Here is a 16,150-nt window from a genome sequence, read left to right as displayed (position 1 = left end):
AGTCCAGAGGCTAACAGGATTGGAGAGCCTGCTGTATGTTTGAAAGAACTGCATTTATAAAATGTGGAGAAAAGAAGGGTCAGGCGAGATCCAACCACAGTGATGTCCAGGTGTTAGAAAGATAAATTACTTATTGGTAGAATTGCCTTTGTTAAGGTGTAGGGCTTGGCATGTTTCAATGATGTCAGACCTGAGGGAGGTTAACAAAGCTTGGGAATAAGGATGTATCACTGATAGCAGACACAGAGAATACAGAATTTATGGGCCTCAAGGACATTTGGCAGAACTCCCAAGGTAAGGAAGAAACTAATAAAGCCATCTCAGCAATTGTGTTCAGATTAGCTCTGATAGGGCAGAGGAAATAGGTAGGGGGAGATTGTGACCACCGATTCATAGACCACCGATTCAGGAAACCACTGACTCAAGAGAAAGTCTGAGCATGTGGGACTAATCAGCATAAGAAGCAAGGGAATCATTTAACCAACAGAAGAAAGAGTACTAATTAATATTAAAAACTATGTAACCTGTAGCCAATGAGCGTTAATGCCTTTGCTATAACATAAAAAAAAAGTTGGTAGTCATGGTGCTGGCTTTGAGGATTTGCCACCAAGCACCCCTTTCTGTGCTGATGTACTAGTCTGAAAACAAACCAGTGGGAGGCACCAAGTCAGAATAACAATTTAATAGGGAAATTTAAAAAAAAGGCAAAAACCACTGGTTCAAACTGACAGGGTCAAGATACAACCTGACACCCTGTTAGTCTGATAAGGTGGTGGCTGCAGTCCTCCTGAAGTGATGGATGTGGTTCTGTCAAAGAAATGATCCTGTAGAAAGGGCCTGCTCTTCCTCAGAAGGTCCAGTGGTGGCTGTGTAGCTCCTGTCCTCTGGGAATCCAGTGGAAAGGGTGTCTGTGGTGTTTGGAATCTCAAATTATATCCAGGATGGAATGCTTGGTTCCTCCTTCTGGGTGAAGCATCTCACAATGGGATGATGAGTCATGAGGCCAGGCGTTGATGGGCTCATTAACAGAAGATAGTCCGGAGGGAGGAGGCAAGGAAACACTGCCCCATGGGCCTGGTTTCAACAGCTCATGAGGATGGTAATAGAATACACTGCAACCCAGGACAGTTGAACTGTAAATAAATCCAATACCTTGATTTTGTGTGTGGATCAGCCTCTTGCAAACTGGCTTAAAGAATCTGTTTTGGGACACCAACAGTTCTCGAGCTTCTAAAAGTTGGATGATTCTTCACTGGAGTAAACAAGTCAAAGGGCAATTGGAACACGTTTCTTCAGGGGAAATTATGCCCAGGTACAAGAAAAAATTATTACCCACTCTAGAAACAATTAGACATTGGAATATATTGCTCAGAGAAGTAGTGGAAATTTTCTCAATAGAAATATTCAACACTTGGCTTGACAGTGTCCTTGATTTAATGTCTTGCTTTTAAAAGGAAGCCAGCTATCTCCAGAGGTCCTTTCTCAGCCTAAAATTTTCTGTAGTTCAAATTGTACCCTCAGCTGCTTGTCATGTTGAGATGTGCTGCAGCAGTCTGCTCTCAGAGGAGCCTCCTTCAGCTGGAGGCTTCTTTTGTAGAAGAATTTAATTTGGTTTCACTTTCATTTCATTGTTCTTTCTGCTTATCTCTGGTTTCACTGTTACGTCATCATTACTTTTTCATTTCTGCTTTATGCAAGTTTCCCTTGAAAGATTTCTGTAAAAAGCATAATTTGTTTCCCACACTACTTTTTCTTCTGCCTTCAGCACCTTATCTGGAAGACACATGAACCTTCCTTGCTCAGTCTCAGGAGGCCGCAGGATTTACTCGGGCTCAGTGTGTGCAGATGGGCTGTTTATATGTTTGCTTTATCGTGTATGCTGTGGTGGTAAATCAGGCTGTACATTTATCCCAAAACAATCCTTTACTGGCTCTAAGAGTTTGCAAACATTAAAAGGGCATTTGACACTTCCAGAGTTAAAGAATGCCTCTTGTTTATTCCAGCTAGTGTGAGGTTGCACAGATGATGGCTGAGCTCCTGCTCTGTCCACGGATGATGCAAATACCCTGACTTAATCGCTCTTCTCCTGGACTCTTACACTGATTGCTGAGACCTTTGTCCCTTTCAGATGTGATTGAAATTAGTGTCAGGGTTCATAGTAGTCGCTCTGACAGGGCAGGGGAGGAGCACTCGGCTTTCCCCTTGGCTATCACCAAGGCTGCGCTGTGCCACCGCTCGGCCCCGCTACAGATCCGACGCTGCCCTTCCCTGCTCGGCCGGAGCGCACGGGGGAAGCCGGGACGTGGCCCAGCCGCAAAGGCTGCAGCACCGCACCGCACCGCACCGCACCTCACCTCACCGCACATCAGTACACAGCACCGCACATCAGCGCCCAGCACCGCCCCGCACCGCGCCGCATTGCACCGCACTGCACAGCACCGCACAGCACCGCACAGCACCGCACCGCACTGCAGAGCACTGCAGAGCACCGCACAGCACCGCACAGCACTGCACAGCACTGCACAGCACCGCACAGCACCGCACAGCACTGCACCGCACCGCAGAGCACCGCACAGCACTGCACCGCACTGCAGAGCACTGCAGAGCACCGCACAGCACCGCACAGCACTGCACAGCACTGCACAGCACCGCACAGCACCGCACAGCACTGCACCGCACCGCAGAGCACCGCACAGCACTGCACCGCACTGCAGAGCACCGCACAGCACCGCACAGCACTGCACCGCACCGCAGAGCACCGCATAGCACTGCACCGCACTGCAGAGCACTGCACAGCACCGCACAGCACCGCACAGCACTGCACAGCACCGCACAGCACCGCACAGCACCGCACAGCACTGCACCGCACCGCAGAGCACCGCACAGCACCGCACAGCACCGCACAGCACCGCACAGCACTGCACCGCACCGCAGAGCACCGCAGAGCACCGCACAGCACCGCACAGCACTGCACAGCACCGCACAGCACCGCACAGCACTGCACCGCACCGCAGAGCACCGCACAGCACTGCACCGCACTGCAGAGCACCGCCCAGCACCGCACCGCCCACCATCACACTGCATAGCACGGCACCGCACCGTGCAGTGTACATTCTCACACATTCTCTCACAGGGTAAGAATGTTTAACAGGAGAGGATGGAAAGATCAGGGGCGCTGATCTGGAGGTGTGGTATTAAGTGCAACTGTCACGGGAGGAGTTGTACCTTCTGCTGAGCTGATATCGCAGTGTGCTGTGATTCTATTTGTGTCCAGCATTTTAGAGCTCAGCAGCTCCAATGAGAGGACATACAATTTATCAGTGGGCAAGACTCCAGTTGCTTCACCTCAGCAGGCAGCCAGAGGCCATGAAAAACAGTGCTTTTTGCTTTTTGTATGTTACTTATGATGCCGGTGAATGAGACAGGAGCTTTGATGAGTGCTCACCAGAGAGACGAAATTGCTAGGACACAATCCGCAGCAGGAAAAGGGAAGACAGGTTCATCTGCAGACAGCCAGCAGTGAGGTGGGAGACCAGAGAATGCATTTGCAAATTGAACTGCATGGGAACGTGGAAGGAAAGAGACATGCATTTGGGCGTATGCTTCCAGGAAACAGCAGAGTTGGGCAGGTCAAGACACATGACTACTGTGTGTTACTGTAAATCTGTGCCTGTAGGTGAATGTGCACATCCAAATAGTTCAGGTTGCTGCACAGCTTAATGATCGAAAAGCATCACAACCTCTCCTTTGCTTTGAACTAAACCCTTACCCGGTAGGAGCCAGTGAACTTCGTTAAGAGCTCTGCTCATCTGTACAGTCTCACCTCTCACCTTTGAAGTGATTGTCCACATTGCTTTTGTACTTCAGCTACTTTAGCTCTTCCTGAATTTCTAGAAGACTTATCTGTATCTACAGCTTATAATTTATATGAATTTTTAGCTACAGGTTTTTAATGCACATAGCCAAGTGTTCCTAAGTCCAAGCAAACCCAAAACCTACCTCCTATAGTTCTGAAAGCTTCTATGGATATGTTACAACCGTGAGGGTATACAACCCTTTACATCATTCCCAGCTTAATTTGGATAACAAAGACCCATTTCTATCAAGTGAAAACCAGACTGGACTTTGAAGAGGCCCAGCCCTTCAAAAAACCCCACAAAAACCCTCAACAAAATCACCTGCAAATAAAAGGGGAAATTTTTGCTGTTTATAAAATCAACACATTTCCAAACCCAATGGTTTGGAAACAACAACATTGGTTGTTGAATCTCAACAAGAAAAGAAGTGACCTGAGAAGGCAGATCTTTCTGTGGCAGGGAAGGGGCAGCTAGAGTGTTGCAACCAAACTTTCATCTTCTGTTTCTGCATTCCTTGGCAGGGAGCTTAGAATCTCCATAAAATTATAACATCTCCCTTATTTGCACCCATTTGATATTCTTCTTCTTGGTACAAGGACAAGGAAAGGAACAAAGCCTCTTTGAGCCAAAAAAATGGAGTAAGAAGTGGAGCTTTTCCTTCACTTCGACTGACTGCAGTAGTTGTCACTCTTCCTCTTCCCCAATGCTCCTTCCCCAGGCCACCTGTTTTGCTCAGTCTCTTTGCAATAATGAGAAATACCAAGTGATGAAATTGGAAAAGGCCTTTTGTAAAGCAATGCTCATGCGTTATACTTTTTTCATTAATTTTAATTTATACCAGACTTTTTAGAATGTAGCATAACTACAAATACCTTTTTAGAAAATGTGCTACCTTGTTTGTTGTAACAGACATGAATGTTAATTACTAGGCTGAGATAGATCGGAAGTCATTAACACTTGCTATTAAAAAAATTTCAAACAACAAAACCCCCCAGAAGGTATTTGTTATCCAGCACTCTGTTTCAATGGAGTATATGCAGGCAGAGATTCTGATTGGTCCCTAGTGAGGGGAAAGATGCGTGCTAATGTCTTTACAAACAATTCCATGGGTGAAGGTGTGGGTGTTAATGTCTCCACCAACTTCAAGACACAGGTTTGTTACAGAACCCAGACAGTTTGACTCCTGAAACAGACAAAAAGGTCTGCACGAGCCTGAGTTTCAGAATTTTGGGGTAAAATAACAGGTTCAAGGAGGGGAATATGTGGGAGGCGGTTCGGGCAGGCTGTACCTTCCGAGTACCTCAGCCAATGGAGAAGGGAAGAGGGCAACACGGCCGGGAGCTTAGGATAAAAGGAGGCTGCGCCCTCCGAAACCTCGAGAGAGAAAACCCCGTGGGCGTGTGCCCCGGTGGACTCTCTCCCTTTATTCGAATGAAGTTGCAGGACTCCTCTGTCTCCTTTTTGGACATAAACCTCTGGCGTTTGTGGATTAATTTTCCTGACACTAGGATCTGCTCCTGCAAGGCACTGAGCAGTGCAGCCCTCCTGTCATCGTGGTGGAAGAGCAGTCAGCCTGTTGTAGCATTTGGACCTTTCAACAATCAACAGTAGCATGAGGCAGTAGAAAATTTGATCTTGTATGGGAAGGGTTGGTTTATTTTTTCAGTGACAAAGGTATTGACTTAATTAATTTTGGTATCTTTAAAAGCAAAGGTATAGCAGAGCCATGCTCAGTAGCTCAACACTCACACTAATTTTAAATGAGGAAAGATTCACCCACCTTGGATTTATCTACCAGCTGCGCATGACTAAAGCATCATGTTTCATGCTGACCCCAACATACAACGAATGAATATGGGAAGGACAGCTACTATTGCATCTCTTTATAGCACTGATTTAGGACAGAGGGTTTAGTTTGGTTTTGGGTAAAATTTAAGTGCTTCCCCTCTAACTGGATTGCATGGTTTTCTGTAATCAGTTCTCACCCTAGACGAACTTCACATTAAAGCTGTAAGATTAGAAAATCATATGAACATTTAAAAATATTTGAAAGCAGCAATAAAAAGGTAATTTCCTTCTAAAAAAACCACGACATTTGAAGCAGAATAATATTTTAATAAAATTAAATCTAAGTATTCACAAAGCATTATGCACATACAGTACATACTGTATTTAAAGCCTACAGACCTTAGATCATTTTATTCTAATGTAGTCAGCTTTGGACACAAGCTAAGCTTACTCATTTTGTAATAAGAAAGTTTACAATTGTTTCTGAAAGTGATTTTACATATATACATATATATATATATAGCTCTATATATATACTCCTACATGTAAGTGTAGGTATATACACACACTTGTGTGTATGTGTGCATATAAATATATATACACATACATACACACCTATGTACATACATAAAATACACACGTGCACACATCCAGGAACGGCGTGTGGGGGGTGTGTGTATGAGCATTGGAGAGGGGCCAGTCAGTAAAAAGAGGTAACTGCAAACAGCCACCCTAATAATTATAAAACAAAAATGTGTAAAATATTTTTAAATTAAAACAGATTGTAATAATTTGTATTGAACAAAAGGAACACAGTCTTCTGCATTACATAGAAATTAGGTTTATTGCATTTGATTATGTTTGTGTGACAGATGAAGAGTACCTGTCTGCTCATCACAGCTGAATTCTATGATGCAATTAAAAAAAAAAATAACAATACAAAAACCCAAAACCAAAATGTAGTGGAAACAAATGATTCAATTTAATGAAGTTTTGTGGATGTGACCTATGGTGATACTTTCCAGCATATGGCAGTTTTCCTCTCTGTTAAAATACTGCCCTACTTCAACTAGTTTGGAAGGAGGCTGTTTTCTCTGTCCTAATTGTTTCAAGCCCAGAAGACTTGGTTACCGTATTCTTTCTTTAGATTCAGACTCATTGTGATTTATTATAAAAAGCTCACTAGAAGAAAGATAAATCAATTTTCAAAAGTGAGCTAGAAGAGCATTTTTCTTGAATTTTAGCTTGGTCAGGTTGGAGTTTTTCTACGTGAATTATTGTTATTGGTCTCCTATTTGCTCTGAAGACATATCCACAATAAAATACTATTTCCATGACAGCAGTAAATGGTAATCTCCATGCAACGTAAACTGTAATTTCAGAACATGCATGTTATTTAAAAAAAAAATAAAAATATAAGGTGCCTTGAGAATGCTGGCAGTTTTACATTTGGAACATACAGTTAGTGTGTGTATATATATATTTACATCAGAACTGCTCAACTTTACCTTACAAGCTTCAGATTTAGGAAAATATACAGTACTTTTGCATATAATGGTATATTCCTTGTAGCCCCTGAGTCAAGTATAGAGGATTTAAATTAAAAAAAAAAAAAAAAAAAAGGAGAAACAGCCATTAAAAGCACTTTTATGTGAAGTAATAGTATAAAAGTACTATTTCCCAGGAAGACCAGGATCAGAAACATGCCTATGAAGACTCAAGATTCCTACAGTGCTTAGTGAAGATTCTGGCAAGGAAGGGTGCCGAACTGGCGGCAGACAAGTTTTACGAGGCTGTGGGGGACACTCTACAGACTGGTCGTGTTCTTGGTCTAAAAGAGAAGCCAGGTTGTCTTCTGAAGCTGTGTTCAGATGCACTCCACTTGAGAAGGATTCTTTGGATTTAAGTTTTGATTTTTCAATGTCTGAAAATTCAGGACACTGTAAGGGATGAGAAGAAACAAGATGGTAATAATTAAATTGGTCTCTTCCAGGCTCTTGTTCTGTTCAAAATTAGCACATTCAGATGGTTCATGGAAAACCATCTTTGAAAATTAAGCAGTGTACTGAAATATTTTTTACATGGTACTGCATTTGATTTAATGTATTTGAATGCGATTCTGCTGATTAATTGTAGAAGCCTGGATATCTTTTCCTCCCCTCAGACTTGCTAATATGACATCAAGATACACATATATGCAGCCCTTTCTAAAGGACTGATTACTCTTGAGACCCAATCTAAGAGTATTGATCTCAACACTCGTGAATATGAAGTTCTGTTTTAGAGCATAACTCCAGAATTGCATAATTCTGAACATTCTAACCATTTTGATTTCTTTTCTGATAACTTTTGTGAAAAACATGACAATAAAGTAGATCTGTCTGATTATACAATCATTGTACGAATCTCTAAAACCCTCACAGAAAATGTGGCCTCTAAAACCATGGTGTCTAAGCCCTCTGTGGAGATGCTAGGTCAAAATAATAATTTTGTATTCCTTGAACTAGTGAACCAGCACCTAGATTGGTATGCATTTCTTCCTCATAAGATAAACTAGGAAACCTCTTTTGATCTTATTGGACATGTACTTACCTGAGATGAAGGACTGAAACTTCTGTCTGTTTTAACTGATGCTGCAGGCTGAAGCTTTTGTATGACCTGGATTGCTGGCTGTTGATACTCTGCACCTGCTGTCACCATGCTGTAGGCAGGTGGAATGAGTGCTGACTGCCTTTGCAGAAGCTGCAGGATGGTTTGGATATCAGCAGTCATTTGGGATTCAAGCCTAGAGAAGGAACATGAAATCAGTAAACTCATATACCAGGAACAGATATATTTTACACACTGATTACAGAGGTGTTCAAGAGGGACCTGCACTTTACCAGTAAAACCGATGCTTGTTGTGGCATGACCATGTCTTAAATAGAAGAGAACAGTAGAGGGAGTACGGAGCCCTTCCAAAGCTTCTGGCTCTCCCTCTCCTTTGCAAAATATACCTGCGAGCTTTTCTCTGGTTTTTGCTATATTAAGAATGAGTTCATCACTGGGCCGTAGGTTTGCAACAAGAAGCAATGCGGGGGACTGGGTATCTGGTTGAAAATAACTGGAATAAATGTATTCTCTTCATTTTAACTAAATTGATTTGTGCTGGCTGAGAATGGGACATTATTTTGATGCATCTGACAGTGAATTCTGACATGCTAATACAATGCACTGAACTAAGCAGAAGTCACATTTGTGCTTTTCCACAGTTAGAAAAAGAAAGATGCTTCCAAAATCATTAAAAATCCAACTGCCCAATTCTCATTACTGTGAAAATTTATTCAAACTTATGCAGACCTCAGAATCAATGTCAGCATTTCTGATGTTCAAATCTTGTACCTTTAAAATATTTTTTTGCCTTTTCAAAAATTTGTATATGACTTCTGAAATACTTGAGCTGATTATGTTGCTCATACTTACAATTCCATAGCACTGAAATGATTTTTAAATGGTCTTGTCAAAATCTGTGACAAACTCAGGAAAAGGTAATGCCTATTGTGCCTTCCCAGCTGCTGGAAGGCTACAGCACACGCTGACAGACTGTCATGCAGATATACAGCCTTCTGTACAGCAACTCAGCTTCTGACAGAGTAAACAGGTCTTTGCCAGCAGCCCTTAATGTTGTGTTACTACTTGGGCTCCCTATGGTAGCAGAATTTATCCCGTGCTGTCAGATTTTTGCTTTTACCAGCTAGTGCTGCACTAGTGTTATTTTGTATCTTGTTGGAGTTGTCCATTGCCTGTGTCATTTATTTATAAAAGCATCTGTGAATCCAAAAGATATGCCCAAAGTGTGTTTGGAATGCTGTTCCTTCCTTTATCAGGAGAAGCTGGTTTTGAGGCATTAGCTCTCAGAAAAAAAGGCCCAAACCCAGACTACTGTTAGAGTCAGATGTGCCCTACTCACCCTCTTGTTCATCTCCCTTGGGTTCTTTGCTACTTGCAAATGTGCTATTCTCATACAAGCATGGTGCTGATGCCACATCATGCTGCAGGAACAGCAGCATGCCACCATCCAGAGAACTTCCACCTGCCAAACCTGGGCCTTAACACCTCATTGAATAAAAGGCAGCATTGGAGGATGTGCATTCAAGATTATTTTTGACTTTGAATTAACTCTAAAATTGCTCCCCTCTTACTTTGTTAGTACTTGAAAGTTTCCTGGTACTTCAAATGAAAGAGTATCTCTGGCAGTGTTTATTCATCATCATTGCATATAAAGGTTTGCTTTCCATTCTCCAAAATTTAAAACAAATCCATGTTACCCAAACAAACAGGAGAACCTTAAGTTAAAGAATAAAGTGATTTAATGAAATACATAACAATTTAATTCTTAGTTTATCAGCAAGAATTATATTCTCTCACAGAAGAAAATAATGAGAACTTGCATGATAAAAGTATGGGTAACTTTGAGGTATAACTTCAGTTTTGAGAACTTAAAGTTTCAGAAAATGAAATACTGTTGATGGGGATCCTGCAGGCATTTAGTTATGTGACATTTACAGTTACTTAGATTACTTGACTTTGCTGCAATTAGAAATTACAGCAGTTTAGGGTTAAGTGTTAAAAATCTCTTTTTAATGCATTATGTCATATTCAGAAATGAAAAATACTCATTTGATTGGCTTCTAATAGATGAAGGAATCAATATGCAGTTAACCTAGCTTTAAACTGATTGCTAAAATATACAGCACATAATGCCAGTGAAGAGCTACTAAAGTATAATTAGGACTGAGTGTGTGTCATAGTATTTGTCATGGAAAAATAATGAAAGTAATGGAATTACAGACTGAAAATAATGAAAAAAAGCCACGCTCCTGAGCATAGGGCAATTTAAAATTAAGTGAAGTTGCATGGTAAATTACAGTGCAGGATGGATCAAAACTGTGTAACCATATTTTTAAGACGCTCTAAGCTATGCTGCTTAGCTGCCAGTAAAGAGTAATATATCAGTATTAAGCAAAGGTGATACTGGACTCTGATAAAGAAAGCATCATTTTTCTGTTGTAACAGGTATAAGTATTGCGCCTTTGCATACTTCCATGTCTTACTTATTATAGAGTTGCAAAAAAAGTTAATGCATCAAAAAGGGAATTCATCTGCAATACATTTTAAGAAGCAGGCAGCTGGTGAGTCTCCAGGAAAGAAAAAGTACTTCAGATCTTGAAGATACTGAAAATTGCCATTTTGTGTCCCTGCCCATGGCAGGGGGTTGGAACTAGATGATCTTTAATGTCCCTTCCAACCCAAACTGTTTGATGGTTCTATGATCTTGGGACAGCTCTCTTGATGAGGTGAGATTTAAATTTAACAATCTGAGGTGCCTCAGTACAACTTCTTGGTTAAAAGGTTGGTTTTCTAAAACAGTCAGCTGAGGGGAAAGGCTCCACTGCAAGGCCATTCAGAGTAGCTAATGTGTGTCCCTGGAGGCAAAAGAGATGAATATTCTGGCAATGTATCAAAAATTGTGTACCCAGAATTCCCAGAACTGTTTTTTCCAAGGTTCTGGAAAGCCCAACTTAGGTGATACATAGGCTCCTCAGAATACCTACAGACAAAATAGTGATATTCCCATAAGGCATATTTTTGTACTTTTGAACTTCTGAAGATCTGAACGCTTTTGGAAACTTCCTGCACAAACTCATTCCTCCTGTAGCATCATCAGTATCAGTTGTATTATGTACTCTTTCACATATAGGTTTTTTTCTCTTTATTCTTACCTGTTGAGTTGTTCTTGAAGTAAATCTAATCGATTCTCCACTTCCCCGTATATAAAATCACTTTCAGTTTCACAGATTCCCCATGTAACATGGGATAATGCTGGTTGAACTGGGGAGTCCTGGTACTCCTGGATGTTCTCCTCTTCCCAGTTTCTTTTGTTGATGTCTGATGAAAAACAAAACATATAAAAGTATAGATTTATATATGTAGAGTTAGAGAGGGATTGGCACCTCTGAAGCATCCCACTTACTCATGTTTCTCAAAACCTTGAAAGGCAAATTGGTACACTGGCACATTGACTGAACATCTCTTTTTGTTCCTTACTACTCCTTAAGGAAAGATAAAAGTGGTCATATTCATGCTAACATTTTGAAGCTGTAGATAAACGAGCAGCTTTGTCTAGACAGCAGCATCAGAGTTCTGCCACTGAATCTTTAGTTTTATTTCTGTTATTCTACAAATGGATCCCAAATTTTCTAGAGGTGTTTTTTTTAGCAATTTTTTATTCACTGAAAATAGAAATTTTTGTCTAACCTAAAGGCATTAAATGATGTACTTGAATGTCTTTGATAGTGCACTTCAGAGGCCTGACTAAGACCCCTTCTCTTTCCCTTGAATGTGCTATTGAAGTGTATTCAATGCTTAATTTGTGGTGTAAAAGAAGGATTTGTTGCATTGCATTTGCAGCAGTGGGCATGTGGTACAGCGTCTTGGAATGTCCCCTCTAGAGAAAGGTGCCAGGCCTCAGGCAGCTGCCTTTCTTACCCATAACTGTAACACTACTTGTCTTAGGTGAAGTGTAATATGTTTTCTCTGAGACAAGGGCCATTTAATGCAGCTCATACTGCTTGAAAAAGGATACTGCTTATTTTTCTCATAAAGGAAATTGATTTTCATTGATGTAGCTTTTAGCATCACTACTCTCCCACCCAATCCTTACATCACTGTGTAAAGCACATCTCTGAAACTCTTACAGTACTGTGGGGTGCCTGTCCATTTTGTTTAATTCTTTGGGACTCCTAAAAGAATGAAATATTCAGCATTGCTGGGTCAGCCAGAAATCACTTTGGTATTAAATGAAGCTTCATGGTAAACATGAAGTATCTGAAACCACTCATTATATGAGTAATTTATATTTATTTATCTCCAGCCCTTTGCAAAAAAAAAAGATGATGATTACTCCAGGTCTCACCCTATACCTGCTGTGCCCAAATTTCATCCCTTTTGACCCTCCTGGTTCTTGGATCTCTATGACCAAATACTGCATGTGACTACCAAACAGAGCTCAGGGACACTCCTTCCTTTTTCCTGGACTTCTTTCTCAGTTTACTCAATCTACCCCTCTGTAGATTTATTAATTAGTTTACATTCTCGGCTCTCTTCCATTTCTCCTGTTCACCAAGCTGTTGAAAGGTTACATATCAATTATCATGGGATATACTTGTTGCACTTATCAAGTATAGAATGAGGATCCTGCTGTGACCTTTGCAGAGCCTACAGGTGACTTTAGGTTGAACAGTGGTTTTTCTACAGCTCACCCTGCCCCCCACAGCCTTTGTTTACTTTGAATGAATCTGTCATGAAAACAGTCAAAATTGGTCAGAATCACTCATTCTTCTTTGATGTGATAAAAAAGACTGTTTAAACGCTAACATCTGCTCAGAGTTGTATTTGTAATTACTTAACTACATGAAGTTATAGAACATATTAAAGTTCTTATTGCACCTAGGCTGCTACTTCAGCATACAGCTGGGCAAAATCCTTGACTGCTTATAAGGTATCTGCAGTTGGATTTGAATCCCACATCAGTCCCTGAATGATTTGCGCAGAGCTTCTCCTAACACTTCTCTTGGCACCGCACGCTGTTAACTCAGCCTAGGTTACATTCATTTCACACTTGTGAAATTTTTCTAAGCAACCACAGCAGCTAGAGCCATGTTTCAAAGAGAAGAGAAAAAACCCCACAGTGTGGGTGACATGTAAGAGCTTTGTCCAAATGCTAATAGCTAATCCCTTTCAAACATGTCTTTGAGCAGTGTTTCTCTAAGAGAAAAAAAAAAAAAAAAGAAGTTCCTGCTCAGATTTAGTATTTCAAGTAGATTTAGCCAGGAAGGGGAGCTCTCACTACATGATTCCAAGTGTAAGGGGAGACTTTGTTCTCTGTCTCTCTTTTTTTTTTTAATCAGACAAAGGTGGTTATTACATTATCTGATCTTTGGTTAGCAGGTGGTAGAAGGTTTCCTGGAGCTGTAGAGAGTGTTTGAATTTCATGTGACGACCTATAACTGATTTTATGCACTGGGCAGAAGGAAGAGGAAAGAGATTTAATCTTGGCTACACAGAAACCCGTTCTGCTTCTCAGGAACTTAAGCCAACAGAAAGAAAGAGATAAAGGGTGTCACAAAAGCATGTAATTTGGTTTTAGGAGGCACACATGGCCCAATTTGCAGTGTTCAAGGAAAAGTTGGAAAGCTCTCAGGAAACTGAAGGGAACATACTATGAAAAATTCTGGGGTAAAGTTTCAAACTATGGATTTAGGTGCAATGGATTTTGTAAATCCAGTAGATTTATAAGCAGTGAATTTCAAGAGCATTTCGCTGCTTTTTAATGTCCTGTAAAAAACAAGACATTGGTTACTTTACACAATAAGTCATTCATTAAAATCACAGATTTTCAACGCCATGGCTTATCCTAGGGAAATCACAGCTGGTTTTTGTCCCAGAATATGTATTTGGAAACTGTTATAATAGATGCTTAATTTGTGACAAAGCAAATGAATTGGCACTATAATGACAAAAGTTCACACACAGTAAGTAAGTGAATACTCTATAAAATATGGTGTTATTCTCATCTAAGTATCTTTTCAGGTATTCCGTATGTGTTAGTAACTCCAGAAAAGCCCACCAGCAGCTACAACTTCATAACCAACTCTAGTCTTCCAGGACTTGAAGAATCTTAGACTGAGAACTAAGTCAATAAATGTATAACTACATTCACTGGAACAATTAAAGAATCAGACTTTTAGCCCAAATAATGAGCAAGTGAAGATAGCATTTTTCCTTAACTGGTAGCTAACAGCTACAGTAAAATTCTCAGGTCTTCAAAAAGAGCCATATGTTTAAAAGTTAAAAGTTGCATTCTAGGGTTAGGAGAGAGATGTTTACACTGTTTCTGCCAAATTATACAATACATTATTAATAGTCTTTCCATTCATTGAAGTAATGACCAAAGCTTAAAACAAAACAAAAGATAATTAAATATGTATCAGTCACAGTGGTAATGAATTGGAGTAGCTTTATACAAGTGCATTTGTATTCAAGATTTATAAAGTACCATAATATATGAGGATACATAAAAGCAGAATTTTTTTCACAAGTTCATTATGTTTGTAACTACTCTTCTGGTAAATTATAATCAATCTCTAACAGCAAAAATAAGAATTTAGTTTAAAACATATATCAGTAAAAGCTAATCTTATTCACCTTTTAGGTTTTATAAATGTTGCAAGAAAGCTCATTATCTTGCATAACATTACTAGAAGTGCTAAATTATAAAGTGGAAAAAAGAGTGTGGTCTTAATCAAAACATGTAACATTTAGATATGCTAAATTTAGCTCAAATAAAATCTGCAATAGGTTGCCCTGGAAAATGTTGCTATACCTGCAAGGACACATTTCTGGCTATTGGTAGGGGAAAGGTAAGGTTTCCAATTGCAGTATGAATGCAACAAGTTCACGTGATGCAGATTTATAGGGCCTTAACTTGAAGAGACCAGACTTCACATATTCATACCTCTGAGATGTTAAAATCATTGTTTGGCCTGATTAATCATTAGGTTTATTTAAAATGATAGCCTAAAAGCCTAAAGTTTATTGAATGATAGTCAAATGGTTAAATTGTCTCAATGGAAACAGCATTAAACAATAAATATGTAATTCTTCCCTTTGGACTGAAGGAATTACAAATGAACTTGCAGCAATATTTAAATTGTATATTAATACAGAGTTTTTCATTAATTTCCTTTCACATCACTGAGAAAATTAATATTTTAGTATATTAGATGTAATTTTAATTACATGATTTAACTCTATGTAAAAGTATCTGAGATTGCTTAATATTTCCTGATTATTTGTCACATACAAAAGCTCAAATCTTTATTCTTGTGTGTTACTTATGGAAGTCATGATTTTTCTGTGTAGTATAATGGTACTCCTTTAACCAACAGGTGCAGCAAGACAGGATAGTATTCTTCCAAGCTATTATGAATTTTTTTTCACATAATTTTTGTTGTGCCTTGTAAATGCAATGAATAAAATTAGTTATCTGAAAAAATTTTTTGCATGTGCAACTATCACTAGGTTTAGTTAGTCCGGCTCTCATTATCTAGAATTTTTTACTGTCATCCAAACCTGGCACATCAAATACCCTTTGGGAGATTCTGTACTGCTTTGAGTGCAGTTTTCAATGGGCACTCAGTGAAGTCCAGTACCAGTGGACAATTTTGAAGTGTTTCTGTAAATTACTTAGGTAGCTCAGTTACAAGATGATTTACATAAAACCTAGAATGGCCTTCTGGAGGTTCTACAATCCAGTCCCACAGAACTGTAATCCAGTTCCCACTGAATTAAACTACATTAAGCCTCTTGAGAAATAATAATTTTTTGATCAAAAATATTTTTTCTTAAGCTTTTTGGAGTAAATATTATGTAAAGAATCAAGAGAACCATTCAGAAAATTATTT

General features: G+C 39.8%; 1 protein-coding gene and 1 long non-coding RNA gene across 5 annotated transcripts in view; one reads left to right on the top strand and one right to left on the bottom strand.

Annotated features, from left to right (window-relative positions):
- The window catches only part of LOC116446347, a 39,845-nt gene that overhangs the window by 488 nt on the left and 23,207 nt on the right, over nucleotides 1-16,150 (top strand). The gene's annotated exons all lie outside the window — the stretch shown is intronic.
- KCNH7 (potassium voltage-gated channel subfamily H member 7) overlaps nucleotides 5,952-16,150 on the bottom strand; it is a 225,030-nt gene continuing 214,831 nt past the window's right edge. For all 4 annotated transcript variants that reach the window (XM_032114038.1, XM_032114039.1, XM_032114041.1 and 1 more), the window contains 3 exons: nucleotides 11,408-11,573; nucleotides 8,238-8,430; nucleotides 5,952-7,585 (listed from right to left, as the gene is read on the bottom strand). In XM_032114038.1, the coding sequence (XP_031969929.1) occupies nucleotides 7,319-7,585; nucleotides 8,238-8,430; nucleotides 11,408-11,573 (626 nt within the window). In that variant the 3' untranslated portion in view covers nucleotides 5,952-7,318. The remainder of the gene's footprint in view (nucleotides 7,586-8,237; nucleotides 8,431-11,407; nucleotides 11,574-16,150) is intronic.

The sequence above is a fragment of the Corvus moneduloides genome, chromosome 7 (genome assembly GCF_009650955.1).
Source record: "Corvus moneduloides isolate bCorMon1 chromosome 7, bCorMon1.pri, whole genome shotgun sequence".
Taxonomy (NCBI): domain Eukaryota; kingdom Metazoa; phylum Chordata; class Aves; order Passeriformes; family Corvidae; genus Corvus; species Corvus moneduloides.
This window is presented reverse-complemented; position numbering and strand designations above follow the sequence as displayed.